General features: G+C 43.6%; 1 protein-coding gene across 1 annotated transcript; it reads left to right on the top strand.

The window, feature by feature from the left end:
• Positions 1 to 1348: 1348 nt before the first annotated feature.
• Positions 1349 to 18175, top strand: MAGIX (MAGI family member, X-linked). The gene is made up of 6 exons (XM_032210011.1): positions 1349 to 1562; positions 5096 to 5245; positions 5445 to 5527; positions 9016 to 9159; positions 12062 to 12200; positions 15626 to 18175. Exons 1-6 carry the CDS (start codon positions 1514 to 1516, stop codon positions 16117 to 16119), a joined length of 1059 nt encoding a protein of 352 aa, XP_032065902.1. The 5' UTR covers positions 1349 to 1513; the 3' UTR covers positions 16120 to 18175.
• The last annotated feature ends 3117 nt before the right edge of the window (positions 18176 to 21292 follow it).

Here is a 21292-nt window from a genome sequence, read left to right as displayed (position 1 = left end):
TGTTGCTGCCGTTGATGCAACTGCCGCAGAAATGAAAACAAATGAGCTGGCACTTAAAGAAAATACAAAATAGACAATTGCACAATTTAGGCATGGGGTAATGTTACGAAAGAGTTCAAGTTTCTGGGTTATCTGGAATCCCAAATGAGGACAGGTAACATAAAAAAAGCAAAGAATAGAGGAAGAAAAGGAATTAGGTCAAATGTGATCATCAAGTCTATTTTAACATTGTGAAGACTTTGTTGGTACATTGAATGTATTTTTTTAGTAGTAGGTTGCAGGTATCGGATAATGTCTGGCATTCTGAGGCAAAGAATGATTAAACACACACACTTTCCCCAAATAAATGAGAATCCAGATCAATCTTTTTTTACCTTAGAATATAGGGGGAGGCCTGATAATTCAGAGGAGAACAGAAGTAAAGAGAAAAACAACCATTTTAACATCAGAAAAGCTGAAATTATTTAATCAATAAAGTTGGTGAGGACAAATTTAGAAACTGGAGGGAACATAATCTTCAAAGTCTCTGTTTCTATGGGAGAAAATATTCTGGTGATAGATTTCACTTTGTTAAATTTTATATTTAAGTAAAAGAGGACTTTTGCTTCAGTATCTGGTGTGATAATTATTTTATTACAGTTTATTCCCATTGTATAGTTCTGTAGAACTTCCACAGCTTTGCACAAAACAATCAAAAATGCCATATTTGTCATTTTCAAAATAATACCTTAAAAAAAAACCCTAAGATTGCCAATCTTTGTCATATCAAGCATCTCTGGCTGACATCTTTCAATATATCTGTACTACAATCACTATTCCATTTCAAGAAGAATAGCTATTTTGCTACAAAAACACCAGTTGTGTGACATTTTTAAAATTGCACAGGTATGATTATAGGATTCAAGTCCACGAGGACATGCAGTAATAAATGTATTGATTTTGAAGTATCACTTGGATTTTTAAGTTTACATTGGGGAAATCTATTTCCTTTCTTCGTGGCATGACAAAAAGTACATTACTCTAAATTTTCTGCGCGCACGTATTAGGGGCAGGAAAGAGAATGCTAAGCAGCAATCCAGCATAGTAGTGAAACAAGGGTGAAGTCAGTGTAATTTTGTAAACAACTTCCTTGGTTTTTTGCTTGAGAAATAGGATGGGAAAGCAAATGCAATTGGTTTCTGATCATTGGAAAAAGCACCTGTCTCTCACCTTGTGTTTAGAGGATTACGAGCCTTAATTTTGTTTCCATGTGAGAGTAAATAACAAGGGTTCAACTCTTTTAAACATACACGCCCACATGCACCGAGCAACTTGTTCCTCCTGGTTCTGAACAGGTTAAGCGTCAGCCAATCCGTTCCCTCCCCTGAAAGTCCTTGGTTTATCAGGCAAAGGGAAAAATTCCTGAGAGGGGGGTCAGAGAAGAACGGAGAGCAAAGAGGAGCAGCCGTACCAGAAGACCTGCTCCCTGTTTTAACTTCTTCCCTGATTGTTCCGTCACCCTCTCTACCTGAAAATGTTTGAGCAAGTTCAAACCTTCCTACGCCACATCCAGGACTTTAAACGTAAATATCTACTCTCTACCATTTTGTTTGTAGTTGATTTTGGGGGGGGGGGAGGAGAGAGAGGGGGTGATGAGGGAGTCCAGCTTACTTAAGACTAAAACTGAAGGAGGAGGGAGAGGATCAAGGGGACTGTTTCCTGGTAACTGCATATTGTTTAAAAACCCTTATCATGTTGTTTACTATCAATGATCAGAAAGGCAATTATTTTATTAGCGTAGAAATCATTCAGCTTGTTTGAAAGTTTGGATGCACTGAAGATCTTAGGAAGGTAAAGATCTTTTGTAAGATCAGAGGGTATTGAGCTGAAAAGGAGTAGCATGGGGAAAAAGTTCATTGGGATTTGGGGCATATTGCCGGACAATATTAGCAATAGCAGATATAATTTTTACCCCACACCGCAAACCTCCAAACAGGTGCCAAAAAGAAGAAAACCTGGAACTGATTTTATACTTTTAAAAATCTGAGCTTAGTTCTGAATTTGAAAACAAGTAAGAATGCCCCTCCCTCTCATACACACCTCAACCTCTCTTTTAAGTGTTTCATTTTGGGTTTGTTTTTTTTACATCTGCTCTTGGCTGGTAGATTCTGAGGTTCAAGTGAATCAACAAATCAGTTTCGGCAGCTTGATGTCTCCTCACCCTGATGCATGTTGTAGGGAGCAAAGGATAAAATTGTTTGAGGGACGCAGATGAGGAAGGATAGTGTGTCTGCAAGAGATCTAGGCATTTTTTCCCCCAGGTAACACTGAATAGGTTTTCAGGTGGAGAGTTCTTAAGCTTATTGATCAAAAGAAAGTTAGGAATTCTGCAACAATGAGCTTTTTTCCTCCAAACTGTTTTTCTTTGGAAAGAAAAATGATGGAAATGAGAAACGGTGGGGGCTTTGCAAAAGGAGGACATGACTATTATGGATTTTTTTTGTTTGAAAACAAACATAAATGAATTTAAAAAAAGGCCTCATCTAGAACAAATTGGAGGACTGCAGTTTTTATTCTTATCTTTTGATCATGCGTCAAAACAAGCCAACCTTGTTTTATAAATTGTAGGTGTGGGATATGTGATGCTCACATTGCCTAGAGCTGAGGTGTAGGCTAAATATCAGGACCCAGCATAGCACCCCTCAGGGAGAAGCAAGCCCCCCCCCAATTAATGTGTTTACATAAACCAGACCAAATTACCTATTTAGCCGTTGTTACGTAGGTTTTACAATGGGGCACAGTTTTTAAGTGAATTACTGCAGTTGTTAAGTTAGTATCACAGTTGGTAAGTGAATCTGGCTTCCCCATCAACTTTGCTTGTCAATCAAGGAATCACATGACTCCAGGTCACTGCAACCGTCATAAATACATGCCAGTTGCCAAGCAGCCAAGTTCCGATCATGTGACATGGGGATACTGCAACAGTTGTAAGCATGAAAAACAGTTGTAAGTCACTTTCTTCAGTGCCGTTGTAACTTCAAATAGGAAACGAATGTCGAGGGTTTTTACCTGTACTTAGATTCCCCTGGCAAGGTCTCAGCTGCTTGTTTCGGAATCTGATAACAATATTGCACCTCAAAAATTTCTGCAGGAAATTTCCTTCCATGCTTTCAGTCTAGCAAATTGAGGCCATACGGTTCCATGGGGAAAGTTTTCGCCAAATCCTCACTTTGAGAAGATGTATTTCTTTTCTGAGATTGTCATGTGATGTAGAAACACACACACACACACACACACACATGCACGCACACACACACACACCACCACCAGCAGCAGTACATCTATACAAATGTATAAAAGAATCATTAAATTGACTAAAGTAGCATTCCAGATCTGAAAGGGTTGACTGTTTTAAAAAGTTTAGCTTGTCGATCAGAAAGGTCAGCAGTTTGGCGGTTCGAATCCCTAGCGCTGGTTATATGCAGCACTGCAGGCTACTTCAGCTGACTGCAGTTCTGCAGTTCGGCTGTTCAAATCTCACTGGCTCAGGGTTGACTCAGCCTTCCATCCTTCTGAGGTGAGTAAAATGAGGACCCGGATTGTTGTTGGGGGCAATATGCTGACTCTGAAAGCCCTATGAAGCAGTATATAAGTCTAACTGCTATTGCTATAACGGAGTGAGCTCCAGTTACTTGTCTCAGCTTCTGCCAACCTAGCAGTTCAAAAGCATGTAAAAAAATTGCAATGCTGATTAGCTAGAATTTACAAGGTTAAAAAATTATGATTGCCCAGGCTTCTGCACTGAAATCAGTTTTTAGAATAAATTTACCATCAATTCTAATGTTTATTCTCTTTAAAAGCAACTTTCTAGTCATTATTATTATACAATTGTATCACAGCGGCCAGTTGTTTCGCCGGATTTGGCATTGGTTACTAGTCGGGCCCCACCCAGGGGCCTAGGACGTCGTAACGTATTTTCGTAATATGCGTGCAGATCCAAGCAGTGCAGCTTTTTGCATTTGACTTATGGTGATTTTGTCAATTTTTAACTGTTTTAAATGTAATTCCAGTGCTTTTGGAATAGCACCCAGTGTGCCAATTACCACTGGAATTACCACTGCTGGTTTGTGCCATAGTCATTGAATTTCGATTTTTAAGTCCTGGTATCTTGCGATTTTTTCATGTTCCTTCTCAGCGATCCTGCTATCACCTGATATTGCGATGTCTATGATTGTGACCTTATTTTTCTCAACCAATGTGATGTCTGGTGTATTATGCGCCAGTATTTTGTCTGTTTGTATGCGAAAATCCCACAAGATCTTGACCATCTGATTTTCCGTGACTTTTTCAGGCTGATTATTATTATTATTATTGTTGTTGTTGTTGTTGTTGTTAGTCATTCTAGTCATTTGTGGCTCAGTGGCTAAGACACTGAGCTTGTCAGAAAGATCGGCAGTTCAACTGTTCGAATCCCTAGTGCCACGTAACGGAGTGAGCTCCAGTTACTTGCCTCAACTTCTGCCAACCTAGCAGTTCAAAAGCATGTAAAAAAATGCAAGTAGAAAATAGGGACCACTTTGGTGGGAAGGTAACAGCGTTACATGTGCCCCCAGAGTTTAGTCATGCCGGCCACATGACCACGGAGACATCTTCGGACAGCACTGGCCCTTCGGCTTTGAAACGGAGATGAGCACCGCCTTCTAGAGTCAGGAACAACTAGCACATATGTGCGAGGGGAACCTTTACCTTTAACAAGTAAAAAGAAGAAAATGAAAAAAATAATTATACAGAAATATTTCAAAGTGGTCAGAGGAATTAGCATGATTTCATAGTCAGTGCTCTGTTTAATTTTTGATTAGAAATTAATCCTAGAAATTAAGTTGTATATAAGTATATTAAACAGTTTTTAACAATGTAATTAAGAATATAAATGTCTGGGCTAAGTGCCCAAATATTCAGTAGTTGTTGTTTAAAAATACAAAAGAAAAAAATACCTACTAAAACATTGTAAGATAAATGTTAACCCCTTGATTATCCTCCATTTATTAACATTTGGAAACAAAATGTGTGGGTGTTGCCATCCTCCCTTACTGATCCACCTGCTTTCTCCTCTCAGCCAGTTCCCTGGGGCCCCATCACAAAGAGAGCCCCTCTCATCAGGAAGACGCGGGTCTCTTAGCTCGGCTGACCCATGGTGAGGTTGGGAGTGTCTTCCGCCAGGCGGGAAACAGGGTACGCATGAAAATCCGGAATCGCAAGGAGGCAGGTGAGTGGTCACAAGGAACAATAGGGAAAGAATTGGGTGGGTGGGGAAAGAGGGTCACCAGACGGGGAATTGGAAGCCGAGGTCCAAGGAAGGAGGAAGAGGAGGTGGGGTGGTGCTGATGGGCTGGAGTAAAGACAAAAAGAAACACGGGGTAGCAGAGAGTCCTTTCCCGGAATTGATTCTGTCTGTTTGCTTCTAGGCGTTTCCAGTGATTTAAACTCTGCTGATATCGAAGTGGGGGAATGTCCATGGAGTCCCACCTCCCACCTCACTCAGCCTCAGGTATTGGAGAGCCAGAACCCAGCATGGTGATGAGGGTGAGGCCAAGGAAGGTTGGCATGTTAAATTGGCAAAGGACAGGAGGAAAATAGGGACTGTAGAAGGAGTCTGCTAGCATTTTCTGTGGACTAAGACGTTTTGATAACGGGCATGAGCTTTCATGAGTTGTGGTTCTCTTCATGAACATTTGCAGAAATGTATTTTCTCCAATATAAGTGCTTCTGAGCCTGACACTTTTTTATTTGCCCCGCAACCTACGAGGACAGCATCTGAGGAAGGGAGCTGTGGTTCATGAAAGCTCATGCCCTTTTAATAAACATTTGCCAGTCAGAAAAAGGTGCTACCAAACTCCTCTGAGGAAAATAGAGGTGAGTTAGAGATCCCTGGAAGGGTTCTTCTGCAGGCTATCTCTACTAGGACCTACCTCATTTCCTGCAACATGCTGGTTCTGCCCACAGGAGCCTTTCCATCTCAGGATTTGCTTTCCTTGTGCCACAGGTGCACCTCTTCCTCCTCCGTGGCCAATAACTGCCACAATCTGAGAGAAGGGGCAGAGCATGATGCCCATCTGCCAACCAGTCAGGAGATTCAGAACGGGTGACTGGTCATCTTGGCGGTTGATGAGAGGAGTTGGATGGTATACCTGTAGTTTCTTCAGAAAGGGAACAGTAGAGTATGTGTGAGGGGAAAAAAGCGGAGTAGATTGGTCAAGGTGTTGGAACATGTGTTCCTCTTGTGGTTGGAAAAAGTAATTCTATGTTGTTCTTTAAAAAGTAGAATAGCAAGTGAACACCAAGAGAGGCAGAGAATCAAACGGGGGGAGGGGTAACAAGAGGTGTAACAGAAGGTGTTCAAAATCAAGATGATGACCTCATCTTTTTTATCCAAACCACACCCTTTTTTTTCATGAAGGCCTTGGGCTGCACAACCAATTTCAATTTATTGAGTTTGTATGCCGCCCTATTCCCGAGAGACTCAGGGCGGCTCACAATAAAAAAGGGAGGGGATACAAAAAATAAAATAAAAACAACAATTTAAAATTCTACAGCAGCCATAACCTCGGATGTGGCTGGATAGTTCAACAGCCCCAGGCCTACCGGAACAGCCAGGTCTTAACCGCTTTGCGGAAGGCCGGAAGGGTAGTAAGGGTCCGGATCTCCACTATCCTCCTCTGTGGATTATCTTGAAGACAGAGGTGGGTTGCTCCTGGTTTGGCCAAACCTGTAGTGGTATTTTGGCTTGGGTCGCAGAACCGGCAGCAACCCAGGCTGGCCACACCCCTGAACCGGTTTCCTGGTCATTGCTGCTGTTGCCGGCATGTTGTTTAGTAGTGCGCACATGTGTGCAGTTCACTATAAATTGTTCTGTGCATGCACAAAGCGAACCGGTAGTAAAACTGGGAGCAACCCAGCTGAACTTTGAAGAGAGTTCTCAAATGCTACCCAACCATCCTGCAGAAATTTCTTCTAAAGGTTCAGTAAAACTTGAGAATTTATGGAAAGCACAATAAATTTTTTCTGTTAGTTGGGTTAAAAATCTTCAACAGCCTATGTTACATATTTAGGCTGTTCCATTGAGTCTGAGATTCTGTGTAGACACTTGGATTTTTAACTCGGTTAAGCCGAGGTGGCGCAGTGGTTAAATGCAGCACTGCAGGCTACTTCAGCTGATTGCAGTTCTGCAGTTCGGCTGTTCAAATCTCACCAGCTCAGTGTTGACTCAGCCTTCCATCCTTCCGAGGTGGGTAAAATGAGGACCCAGATTATTGTTGGGGGCAATATGCTGACTCTGTAAACCGCTTAGAGAGGGCTAAAAGCCCAATGAAGCGGTATATAAGTCTAACTGCTATTGCTATTGCTATTCTAGGAATCCATTACATTTTTAAGTGAGAAATCCAGATTTCTGGCTCAGCTTTCCCCAGCTTGATTCTTTTCAAATGTTTTGAATCCACTATTCCTGAGAGTTTTGGTATTCCCAATCCATCTGAAAGCATACATTGGGGAAGGGTAAGATAATTTATAGACAGACAGACAACAGAGAGGCTGGCTGGCTGCTGCTGGTCAGGCAGCAAGAGGTTGGCAATGGCTCTGCAAACTCTGTAGTCAGTCAGACGCAATTCATTTCCCTGGTTGGTGTTTGTGGTCTCCAGTTAATTGTAAGGAATGCTTGTCCCTTTATTTGCGGTGGACTAGAATGTGTCTGTAGGGCTCAACCACTTCCTTGTTACATTGGTTGAATATTGTCTTCCTCTTGCATTGCAGGAGACCAAAGACTAAATGGGTGTAATTTAATAAAGGGTATTAAAGTTGTTATCCTGCAATTCAGATCAGATTTTATTCAACTTGAGGGAACTCGTGGTGATTTATGTTCCATTGTAACTCAGGTCAGATGACTTAGTATTGGTCACATATGGCTCCAGCATTAAACGTTGATCGACAGTGCACCTCAACCAATGTAGAATCTTTAAAGTTGAGCCAGGGTTTTTTTTTAAAAACAACAAATTAATAAAATAAAAATATAATTCTGTTGTCACAGATGACTTTCTTTTCTATTTTGAAGCATACCAAATGGTATTTTTCACTAGATGTGAAAATCCTGCTGGGAATCCTGTGAATAATCAGATGATGTATAGTACCTGTGAGTTGTGTTCCAGCCTAGTGTTTCTCAGCAACTTCAAGACGAGTAGATTTCAACTCCCAGAATTGCCCAGAATCCTGGCTGGGAAATCCTGGGAGTTCAAGTCCACATACCTTAAAAGTTACTGAGGTTGAGAAAGACTGTTTTAGCCTCCAATCACCTCCACTAGACGGATTAGATCCCACAGATTAGGCCTCCTCCGAATTCCATCCGCTGTCCAGTGCCGACTGGCGACTACCCGGAGGAGAGCCTTCTCTGTGGCTGCTCCGACCCTCTGGAACGAACTCCCCGTGGAGATTCGAACCCTCACCACCCTCCAGGCCTTCCGCAAAGCCCTTAAAACCTGGCTGTTCCGACAGGCCTGGGGCTAAAGAGCTGTTGCCCCCGTCTTGAATGGTATGACTGTTGTGTGTTTTTAAATTATGTATTGCTATGTTTTGTCTTTCATTTTCTGTCTGTACCCCCTTCCCTGATTTGAATTGTGAGCCGCCCTGAGCCCCCTTCGGGGGAAAAGGGCGGCATATAAATATAATCAAATCAAATCAAATCAAGCCTATTTACAGCATAGCAGTAACTTTACAAATGGCTTATTTTATTTTATTTTGAAAGATGTAACTACTGGCACCTCTATGATTATTTCTTGAGTAGAGTCGATGCGTCCTTACCTATATTGAATGCTTCTTGTCAAGGCACAGATTGCAGGATACTGCCATGGTTTCCATTGCAAGAGATACAGATTGGCCCCTAAAATGATTTCCTTATTCACATAGTTTTTTTTCTGTGGTTTGCTGTTGTTAAGAAAAGACATTGGATCAGCAGCCTTCTCTGGATTGTGATCTCTCCCTGCTCCACAGGAGTCTGGCCAGTATTCAGTGGAGCTGCTACGAGGGCCCAGCGGCTTCGGATTCAGTCTAAGGGGCGGAAGTGAATATAATATGGACATCTATGTCTTAGCTCTTATGGAAGGTGGGCCAGCCCAGCAATGTGGCAAGATTCAGGTATGTGATGATGTTCTGAGGGAATGAGCACCAATGCAAAGTTGCTGAGGCCAGGCGAAACATGGATCGGTTTTTAGGGCACTTGTAGATGAAAGTGACGTTCTCTCTCTCTCTCTCTCTCACACACACACACACACGCACACACACGCACAGACTCCTGAAACCTTAGCTATTGTACAATCTAACATTGTAGGACATAGGTTGGATTGAGCATAGCATACAACTTTCTAGTCCAGGGGTAGTCAACCTTTTTATACCTACCGTCCACTTTTGTGTTAGTAGTAAAATTTTCTGACCGCCCACCTGTTCCACAGTAATGGTGATTTATAAAGTAGGGAAGTAACTTTACTTTATAAAATTTATAAAGCAGAGTTACAGCAAACTCCTACCGCCCACCATGAAAGCTGGAATGCCCACTAGTGGGCGGTAGGGACCAGGTTGACTACCAGTGTTCTAGTCCTATACTACTTGGCAAGAGAACATATGTATAGTCAAGGGGGGGATTGAAAATTTTTTGTTCTCTGCCCGGTTGCTGGGTGGGCTTGGCCATGGGGGTGTAGCCTATTCGGCTTCCTGCACCACAGCAGGGGGGGGACTTTCCACCCTCCCCAAGCTCCAGAGGCTTTTTTCCAGGCTCCGGGAGGGTGAAAATGGCCTCCCCGGGCTCTGGAGGCCCAAAACAAGGCTGTTTTTGGACTTCTGGTACTTCTGGTAGGCCCGTTTTTCTCCCTCCCAGAGCCTCTATGCGCGCCCTGCACTTACCTCACATCCAAAACGGGCCACGTGGAGACTCAGGGGAGGGGTGGGAGGGATCAGCATGTCCCAACTACCGGATTAAAATTAACATCCAAACCGGCTGAATCCCACCCAGTATCTAATTCTAACTATGTAAGTTATTATACATGAGTCTTCAAAATGTCAAAAAAAAAATGATTCCAGAATTTTCCATCCAGCTGAGCCATTACAGATAGTTCTTGGAGTTGTAGTTCACACATCCACATGGTGCCAAAATTGTGGAAGGCTTACTATAAATTGTATGGCATCATGCAATAAAAATTCTGCTTTTCCTCTCCTCCTTCCATTTTCCTTTTTCTCCATTCTTCCAAAAGACACTTGTAAGAGAGCCACCCCTTTTAGCCATATTCATTCAACCCAACCAACGCAAACAACTAAGGACTGCACATATTCGTCCCACTTTATTATTATTATTGTTATTATTATTATTTATTAAATTTATATGCCGCCCAATCCTGAAGGACTCACTACCTGAGCTTCAGTGTCTTTAGGCCACATTTGTTGTTCTTCAGGATGTAAGAGATCTGCCCATTGATAGAAACACCGGAACAGTTTAAGGCGCCCTTATATAACTCTGTGCTTCTACACCAGCTTATTTCCCAGTTTTCTTACAACCAAAAGGGATGTCAAAGACAGGAATTCCTGCCTCTGTTGCGGATTGTGAGCAGAACATCTTTGTTGAGGATTATCCCTATGACACTCCACCTCTTCTCCTCTCTCCATTCCTTCTTTAAATAAGAAATCAGCTGCTTTGCGCTAAATATCCTGCTTTAATGCAGGAGTGGAGAAACTATTGGCCCTTTTATGATTTGTGGACTTCAACTCCCAAAATCCCTGAGCGTGGCTGGCTCATGAATTCTGGGAGTTGAAGTTAGATATTGTACACCAGCTTATTTCCCAGTTTTCTTCCAACCAAAAGGGATGTCAAAGACAGGAATTCCTGCCTCTGATGCGGATTGTGAGCAGAACATCTTTGTTGAGGATTATCCCTATGACATGCCACATCACACACAAAAGCATGCAAGTCCTTGAAGCTGATTTGGATTTCTAAAAAAACTTATGCTTTTCTTTTAATAGATGGAATATATACTGCCAGGTACCTAGAAATGAATAAATGTACAATCTTCATTTACCCAATTCACGTTTCACTCACTTTTCATTCTAACACAATATTCACCAACCAAATACAAGAGCCGGTTTCCTTCCTACCAACAGCAGCCGTAATAGCTTAATAGCCTCCAAAGAACTATCAGATGATTGATATCACTTGATCAGATTCTCTTGTTTTATAGTTCCACTCGATAATCCAGGTCTATGTTTAATGATGTAATCTGAAGTTTCACTTTAAGAATATGAGTTGCGAGTCAGTTTCTAATCTTAGCCATAGCCAGTTCTAACCTTACCTTACTTATCACTGCTAAGTAATTTTAAGGAAGTAATTATTCCACAGGTTTCCATCTGAAATGCAAGGGTAATACACTTGCCTTTCCAATGTATCCTAGAATAATTTTGCAATAAGCAAAACAGTTTGAGCTCTCTGTCAATAAACTCTGGGTATTTAATGCACAAATCCACATATCCACTGCAGACTCTGACAAAAAATACACGGGTCGTCCTTGTTTAGTGGCCACAATTGGGACCAGCCACTCGGTTGTCAGGTAAAGCGGTCACTAAGTGAAACCGCAACTGCGCTTAGGATCTCAAGCTGATTCACAGACCTGTGATGGTCATAAATGTGAGCATTGATTGAAAGTTGTTGGGTTTTTTCCATCGCTGTTGCTACTGCAAACAGTTGCTAAAAGAGGCAGTTGCTAAACAAGGACTACCTGCAGTGGTGGGATTCAAATAATTTAACAATCGGTTCTCTGCCCTAATGATTTCTTTCAACAACCAGTTCACCAAACTGCTCAGAAAGTTAACAACCGGTTCTCTCAAAGTGGTGCGAACCGGCTGAATCCCACCACCGACTACCTGTATGCTCTACTGTAGCTCTTGACATTTGTGACTAAAAGCTTGAAAACGTATGGAAATGCTTTGGGGAAATTCAGACATATCCGCAATCCGTTTGTGGGGATGGTGGCTTTTTCATGCTAAAACACTGTGACAGGTGAGCGACCAGCTGGTGGAAATCAACGGGGAATCCACAGCAGGAATGACGCACGCCCAGGCGGTGGAACACATCCGCAGCGGTGGGAGCCGAATACGACTGGTGCTGAAGAGGGGCAATGGATTCATCCCCGACTATGGTACGTCCATGTCTCTTCTGGCCTCTTCTCCTCGCTCCATTCCTTCTTTAAATAAGAAATCAGCTGCTTTGCGCTAAATATCCTGCTCTAATGCAGGAGTGGAGAAACTATTGGCCCTTTTTTATGATTTGTGGACTTCAACTCCCAGAATCCCTGAGCGTGGCTGGCTCAGGAATTCTGGAAGTTGAAGTTGAAGTTCACAAGTCATAAAAGGGGCCATGGTTTCCCATCTTTGTGCTAATGCCACAAATGCGCTAAGGCGTAGGTTCCAGTCCAGAGCGGTTGACCTACAATGTCCTTTTTTCAACCTTATTCTTTATTGAATGGCAGGATATTCTGGTGATTGTTACCCCAGAAATAAACAGAGGGAGAAGAGGGTGTTAGCCTTCTCCTCTGACTTAAGAGAGGAGTTAAATCTAGAGCAGTGGTTCCCAAACTTGGCAACTTTAAGACTTGTGGACTTCAACTCCCAGAATTCTCCTGCCTGGCTGGAGAATTCTGGGAGTTGAAGTCCACAAGTCTTAAAGTTGCCAAGTTTGGGAACCACTGATCTAGAGCAACAAATCATGCAATTAGTGTCTTCCCCAAAAGCTTCTTTAGCTGCCTTTTTCCTTTGAAGGGCCTTTGCAGGAGCAGATTTTGGGTCTTCAATATTCACCCCTCTCTTCTCTTCTTTTTTCTTTCCTGCCCCGTTGCCCTTCGTATGTCCAACCCTCCATGCACTAACCTGACCCACACATGATACTGTCTGATTCCCTCTTCCCACCTAATCTGTGCCAACTTCATCTTAACCTTTTTTGGTCTGTGATTGGCTTCATACCACCCCCCCCACCCCCTGCCTTCCCGATCTGTGCTGGCCTTGTGATATTCCTGCCACTTCCTCACCACCCCCCCCCCCAAGTCTCTATCTGTCTCCGCCCCACAGGGCAGCTGCTGGCCAGCCTGGCTCTCTGCGTGACCAACTCCCCCCGGGGGGAACCCTGCTTCTGCCTCGTGGGACGGGTCGAACATAAATGGTGGGTGCCCTGCCCCCAGTGGGACCAACCCCACCACTCAGCCGCTCCCCCATCTCTTCCTTGGTTTCCTGGGGAATCACATCCAAGCTAAAGGGAGCTCCCATCTCTTTCTGTAGGGGAAGATGATCCTATTGAAGCCAGCCCTCATTCCCCTGATGCCCTTCCCCCATTTAATATCCGCCCTTAGTCTCCCTGATTTCTTTCCTTAGCTTTATCCCAAAGAAACCTACTCCAACGCAGTTCCACCACAAAACCGCGCTCGACTAAACCGCGCTCGACGAAACCGCATAGCTGACGTCATCAACAGCGTGACAACAGCGCGGAGACAGAAGCACGCTGTAAACGCTAAACCTAAAATTAACCCCTAAACCTAAACCTAACCCACCTAACCCTAACCCTTAACCTAACCCTAAACCTAACCCTTAACCTAACCCTAAACCTAATCCTAACCCTAAACCTAACCCTTAACCTAACCCTAAACCTTAACCTAACCCTAAACCTAACCCTAACCCTTAACCTAACCCTAAACCTAACCCTAAACCTAACCCTAAACCTAACCCTTACCTTAAGTTGAATCGGCTTGCTTTCAAAGCGCTATTTAAAGCACCATTCTTTCTCCGCGCTCGCTGTTGTCGCCCTGTTGATGACGTCAGCGACGCGGTTTAATCGGGCGTGACTTAGTCGAGCGCGGTTTTGTCGTGCCACGCTCCAATGCTTGTGTATTCTACAATTCTGCATAGCGCTAGAAAGGGAGCAATAGCCACCTAGGCCACTTGAGAAGACAGAGGTGATATTTTTAGGCAGCGGAGTTTATTTGGAAGATCCTGATTAAACTTATTCCCCCGCTTTCAGGAGAGAGCTTTAAAAATATCAGCTTTGTATGTTAGGAACAAAAACTGCAATGCTGATTAGCTAGAATTTACAATCTTAAAAAATCATGATTGCCCAGGCTTCTGCACTGAAATCAATTTTTAGAATAAATTTACCATCAGTTCTAATGTTTACTCTCTTTAAAAGCAACTTTCTAGTCATTAGAATTATTATTATTAGTCATTCTAGTCATTTGTAGGGATGTGGTGGCTCAGTGGCTAAGACACTGAGCTTGTCAGAAAGATCGCCAGTTCAACTGTTCGAATCCCTAGTGCCGCGTAACGGAGTGAGCTCCCGTTACTTGTCCCAGTTTCTGCCAATCTAGCAGTTCGAAAGCATGTAAAAATGCAAGTAGAAAAATAGGGACCACCTTTGGTGGGAAGGTAACAGCATTCCGTGTGCCTTCTGCATTTAGTCATGCCGGCCACATGACCACGGAGACGTTTTTGGACAGCGCTGGCTCTTCGGCTTTGAAACAGAGATGAGCACCGCCCCCCTAGAGTCGGAAACGACTAGTACATATGTGCGAGAGGAAGCTTTACCTTCAGCTTAGTCATTAGAATTGTGGAGATCAGATTTAAAGTTTAGGGCCAATAATAGATAACATCTTTAAAAATAGAGGGTAGGATTTGAAGGAGCTAGGACAACAGGGCCGCGCATTAAAGTGTGATCATTAGAATCAATTAGGCTTTTGCAATGCAGAAGTTAGATATTGTATTATGCTGTCATTGCTTGTAATTACTCATTTTCAGTTTTTCACTGGTTTATTTGGAATTTATTTTCCATGCATTCGTATGTTAGGAAATATAATCACATTTCCTCCCACACACCAAAATGTGCCATGTCCATTAAAAACTTCTCTGCAACCCATCTGAAGCAGACATGATATGACAAGATACAAGACATTTGGTAGAATGTTATTATAATACTCCCCTGAAATGCCAAGGGCCAGAAGGCAGCTGTGATTCTTTGACATGTCCTTTCTGGGCCCTTTGACATACTGTCCCCCATGAATGAATCTCTTGATCGGGGAAATCATTTCCAAAGATCAAATCCCTATCCTGACAGAATTAACTTATGGGTTTTCTAGAGACAAGTATTCTGGAAATCAGAGAGCAAGTGGCCTCTTGGAATAGTACAGGAAGTAGTTGTTACACCTGAAAGTTCAGAGGAAAGGCATTCCTTAGCAACATCTTAAATAGCCTAGACTTGTAAATAGCAGATACGGTTGCCAACCACTGAATATTTGAGTCTGTTTGTTCGGCCAATAAACTTTATTCTGCCAGAAAAGTAATCCTCAGGTACCTAAGGACCTAGTAAAGTCCAGATATTACCCTGGCTTTACCCTACCAATAGCTCCCTACCCTGGTTCCAGTTTATTTGGTCTTGACTAGAATATCTCTATAATCTAATGTCAACTAATATTTAGACACAGTAGAGAGCTTGCAGTAGTATTTGATTCTTTGGGGCCTGTCCTATCAGCCCACTCTTCAAAACAAATCTCTTTTGTTCTACTCACTGATCTCCTCTTTTTCCTAGATCGTGTGTTCAGCCAGAGTTCCACTAAGACACAGCAGCAGGTGCTAGAGGCCGAGGACAAAGCCAGGCACCGGCACAGGAAACCAAACCGGTCGATGGTCTCCCAGCATGTGGGACAGAACCTCGGCGATGGAGATGACAGAGAAGCAGCAGTCTGCGACGTCAGGCAGCAGCTCCCTCGAGTCCACCAGTCTGGCCAGTTGCACCAGACCTCCAGCAAGGCTCAGGGAGAGGAAGAAGAGGACAGAGAACAGGGCCGGAGGCCTCATAAGCAGGAAACGAACAGGGAGAGCGAGAGTGACAACCACAAGCTACTTTCTCCCCGGCCTAGCAGGAAATTGCGGTCAGACTTGGTCCCTGGGCCTTGGCTAGTACCCAGTAAGGAACGACTGTCCCGGGCCCTCTGGGGGGTCTGTATGGGACAAGGAGAGGAAGAAGTACAAAAAGGCAACCCAGGGAGAGGGAAGGGCCTGGAGGTAAAGAGACGGAGTTAAGCCAAGTAACGTTGGGCTCAGTACAATCACGTTAAGGACTACGCAGTGCCTGGCAATGGTTAGTGGCACTGACCATCTCCATCCGGATTAGGCCATATTCTCCTTTCCAGTGTTGGTTTTTGTTCAGGGTCTTCTCCTCCACTCACACTATGCAAAGGGATTTTTCGTTTTTGCTCTCCCCCATCCCATTTTTCTCACAACCACACTATGCAATGACAGCTTTCAGAAGCCGCTTCGTGCAGTTCTCCCGGAATTGGGCAGCAGAATTTTCAATTCTCTGGCCGCCATTCCCTTTTCCCAAGAACTGTTGAACGGTGTTTCCATTGCTACAATTTCCAACCCTTCGTGGTCTGCAGCTTTCCAAAGCCAGTGTTTTTGAAATGACGTTTGTAGAAATGTCTGGGCTCCTGAGATTTACCCGGCCTTTTTTTTTCCAATGAGAGAGAAAAAAAAAGATCACTATTGGCAGGTGAGTTACCTGTGGAGCAGTTTATTGCTCCTTTTGGTCTGCCCAAGGTAGATTTTTTGTCACGTCTGCAGAATATTCTGCAGCCTACAGATATTTCCAGTGTCCATTTCAGGGAATTTACATGGAGATGGGCTTGAGTTATACTCTATCCCGCAAACATGTCGTGGATTCGCCTGTAACAGCCTTCTGGAGGGAAGCTGAGTCTTGGGTGGATATTTTGCTGCTGTATATTAATTTTCACTGATTAATCGTTTTCTGATTTCTCAGGAAGTCTGTGGAGCAGCCTTACCCAACTTGGTACAAATGTGTCAGCACATGAGAATTCCTAATGGTGGGGAATTCTGGAACCTTTAAACATCTAGCAGGCACCAGTAAAGGCTTCTCTGAAGCATTTAAAATCGCTGTTCAGGTGTCTTTCCCTCCCTCTATCTTTCATGGCCATGCAGTAGAGGGGCTGCTGCCGCTGCCACCCACCCACCCACCCTCTCTCCATCCAATATAGCACAATCACTCTTTTTGCTGGGGTGACCGGCTGTCCTCTTTGCCCATTCTGCTCACTCAAGCTAAGAACTACAAAGGCCGGGGTACCGTTTTCTCCTCGGCCACCCAAAAGGCAGTTATGTTCTCTACTTTGCTAGGGGCATCCGTAGCCAAATGAAGGAGCATGAAACCTCCTGTGTGCATAAAACAAACTTTGTGTGCTGGGGGAGTGGGGATTCATAACAGCCTGTGACCCTCTGGTTCGATTGCCGCCAACAGGAAGTTTCACGTGCCCCAGCCAGTCACAGGCGCACCCTGGCCCTGTTAGCCAGCATGGTTTGTTTGGCTTCTGTCTGTGGTGGGTTTCTGTGCTGCTGAAAACGCACAGCTCTTGGCAAAGGATTGTGGCAAGAGGAAGCCAGACAAAGCATCTCTAACATCTCTCGAGCGGGAAGTGCAGTGTCAGTAAAAGCAAGGGGCGGAAAAGTTTTGACCTAAATTGCTTGATTGACAGTCGTTTGCTTCTCATCAGATCTATTGTTCACCACCTTCCCTTGACGTCGAAGACTCATCACGGCGTACTGGGGAGGTCGGATGTTGGCCCAAGCTTTAAACATGCAGGCATACAATTCTGCCTTGTGCTCTCTCTCTGTCTCTCTTTTGGGATGTGGGAGATATCATGTGCATTGCATGTAGTGTGCAAATATGATCCAATGTGAAATGTGCATGTGTCTGCAAGATGCATATCGATGAATATTTGGCTGGGCTTGTGCTTCACACAAAGTTCAGGAATCACTCATGTGTACATGCAGATCCATGCTGCTTTGCATGCCAAAGCCATGAGGCATCTAAGAACTCAACCAAATTGCATCCAGAAGGCGCACCGTGCAAGGTTTCAGAAGCTAGCTATCGTGCAATACTGCCACCCACATTTCCTGTGCAAAGAAATGCTAGTTTTACCAATCTGGAGGGAAACCACATCCCTCAACCCCAATAGGGCCTGATTCTGTGGTGCATTTACAGAGGTTGGCTGTTTTGGTTCCACCACAAAACTGCGTTCAACTAAAGCGCGCTCGACGAAACTGCGTAGCTGACGTCATCAACAGGGCGACAACAGCGCGGAGACAGAAGCACGCTGTAAACGCTAAACCTAAAATTAACCCCTAAGCCTAAACCTAACCCCCCTAAACCTAACCCTAAACCTAACCCTAAACCTAAACCTAACCCTAAAGCTAACCTTAAACCTAACCCTTACCTTAAGTTGAATCGGCTTGCTTTCAAAGTGCTATTTAAAGCGCCCTTCTTTCTCCGCGCTCGCTGTTGTTGCCCTGTTGATGACGTCAGCGACGCGGTTTAATCGGGCGCGCTTTAGTCGAGCGCGGTTTAGTCGTGCCACGGGCTGTTTTGATGATGGAGGAGTCTGAAATTCACCCACAGAGTCAAGTAATGACCAACACGGGCTTGGTGGCCCATCCTTAGAAGTTCTCCTGGAATGAAACATTGAAGCTGGTTCTTCTGCAGGTTGTAGACACACAAGTGACTTGACAGGGTCAAACAGGGTCAGGGTTTCTAAGCAACTCTGCAGGTGCCTTCTTTGGCTTTTTAACTGGAGATGGAAAGACAGTGAGGAAGCAGCTTTAGTGCAGTGCAGAGTTATGGAAAGCAAATTATTTTTTAAAAGTAAATCTTATAATTATTATACATTAAAAGATTCTGATTTTTAAAAGTGCTTTTGTTGGCTTACTTTTGCTTCCTCAAGCTATATGTTAGGAACCGGCAAACGTTTTTTTTAAAAAGATTTGAAAATCAGTACTTGCGTCTAGTGAACTTGTAGAATTGGCCTGGATGGGGCCAAGTGGATAATAAGTAAGTAAATTCTTTATTACGGTCAAAGACCAGCAATACACATTAGTTTTTACACTATATTAAAAAATACTAACATTAAAATGTAACTAAAAAGTATTGACATTAAAAGTGGATAATAACATAATGGTCCAAAGATTGTTAGAGGTATGTCCAGATAATTGGTACAAGATGACAACTATACTTCTGTAGCCAAATTTTTTCTTATGGACATTGCAGCAGCACAGAACTTTGCACTGCATACGTGGTAACCGGGTTAGTGTCCTGGAGGAGAAAGCCTAGATAAAAATGGCGTTCCACCACAAAACCGCGTTCGACTAAAGCGCGCTCGACGAAACCGCGTACCTGACGTCATCACAGCGCGACGAAAAAAGCACGCTGTGAGCGCTAAAGCTAAAATTAACACCTAAACCTAACCCCCCGAAACCTAACCCTTAACCTAACGCTAAACCTAACGCTAACCCTTAACCTAACCCTTAACCTAAACCTAAACCTAACCCTTACCTTAACTTGAATCGGCTTGCTTTCAAAGCGCTTTTTAAAGCGCCCTTTTTTCTCCGCAGTCGCTGTTGTCGCGCTGCTGATGACGTCAGCGATGCGCTTTAATCGGGCGCGCTTTAGTGGACCGCGGTTTTGTCGTGCCACGAAAAATGGACTAGGGGCTTGTTCCGTCCACTCCAAGCATCAGCCTGGTATCGCAGGCCAAGTGGATAAGATGTCTCGCACAGACGAAAATAAAATATAATTCTTTGGTATTCAGACAACTAATAGGAACAGGCATTTCCATATTGGCACAATTGATCCTGTTGCACATGGGAATGTGCATCTGCATTAATTACATTTGCAGAAAGCTGTTTTGCTGCCTAGATTTCTGGATGATTTCTGAGACTCCTATGCACACAAGCATCCTATCTGCGTTAATTTTTCTGCTCGATGAAAATGAACCCATAACAACGTTTTGAATTCATTCTATACATTGAGCTAATCATTTCCCAAGATTGACACTATCGTAGTGTAGAAATATACAGCATCTTGCTGCTACCTGTTTCAAAGAGGTGCAGGGGCCCAGCCCTTGAAACTGCAAAGTGGACCCTAGAGTTTAAATATCATACAGATATAGGCAACGGTAAAAGGGCCGTAATGTACACGATTTCAAATAGTGATGGATGGAGTTTCTACCTGCATAATTCTTCATCTAGTCTCAATAGAAGAAGCAAAATGCATCAAGCACAATTTTAAAAAAAACCTACTAATTTGCCTGAAAGGGCTTATTTTATACCTGGACATACACATTCCAAAATCTTGGTACAAAATCAAGACAGCAGAATTGGTGTACAGATGCGTCCTGCCGATTTGCCTCTATCCCCTGTACAGTGAAAGATGCCCAGTCAAGATGCTGGGGTGCTGAGATGCCTTTCTTTAGGAAGAGATGGAATCGTGTTTGCTCTCACAGCTTTGGAGACACACCTCAAAGCCGAGGTGCAAAGTCTAAGAATCTACTTATATACATAAGGGCTAACGCAGGTTCTTCTTTCCTTTGCTGCCCTATACAAATAAAGAGTTTCCTTCCTCTGGGAGTATACATGTGCAATTATTAATTCAGCTTTCAGTGTCTAGCATTTGGCAGATTTTCTTCCTGGCCTCATGGGAAACCCTTCTGAGTTCTTGGCATCCTTCCCTTTTGCTGCAGAACCCAATGCCATGGGTAGTCCATGGGGGAATGAAAGCTCTGGGTGTTTATTCACTGGAATAGAAGAAGATTGAACCAGAGGAAAAAGCAACCAATGTACCTCTATGCACCTCTCAAAACAGAAACTACATTTCTCCAGGATGTTTGCTTAAGTTACTCATAAAAATGGGGAAGCCTGAGCGTTGCTTCATATGCTTCTGAGGGCAGATCTCCTAGAATGAAGTCAACAACATGTGAGGTGCCAATGAAGTGAGCAACCACAATTTCCAGAGAAGGCAAAATTCGGAAGGATCTTCCCAGCATCTGAAGTGGTTCCACTGATTTTGAGTTTTGAATAATTTATTACTTTATAACAGCTTTGCCCAAGTTGCTGCTCCTGAGATGGGATGGAACGCAAGCTTCATGTTGCCCAGCCAGCAGCTGGTATATTCTACCAACAGTAAATCATCTTATGAAAGCAGCCGACCTGCTATATCAAGGCCCAATGCTGAGAACCTCCTGGCTGGTGGATTTGTTATGGGAAAGTCTTCAGCCTGCCACATCACAGATTGCTTCATCCAGCATAGATTTACATGAAGGGGTGGGGGCCATGTGTACATTTCAGGAAACTGTGACCCAAGGCAGGAGGGTTTCCGAAAGAGAGTTAAAGGGAGTGTCACCTCAAGGCTCGT

This window comes from Thamnophis elegans, chromosome 2 (assembly GCF_009769535.1).
Source record: "Thamnophis elegans isolate rThaEle1 chromosome 2, rThaEle1.pri, whole genome shotgun sequence".
Classification (NCBI taxonomy): Eukaryota; Metazoa; Chordata; class Lepidosauria; order Squamata; family Colubridae; genus Thamnophis; species Thamnophis elegans.
The sequence above is the reverse complement of the archived record's forward strand: the minus strand, read 5'-3'. Positions and strand labels throughout refer to the sequence as shown.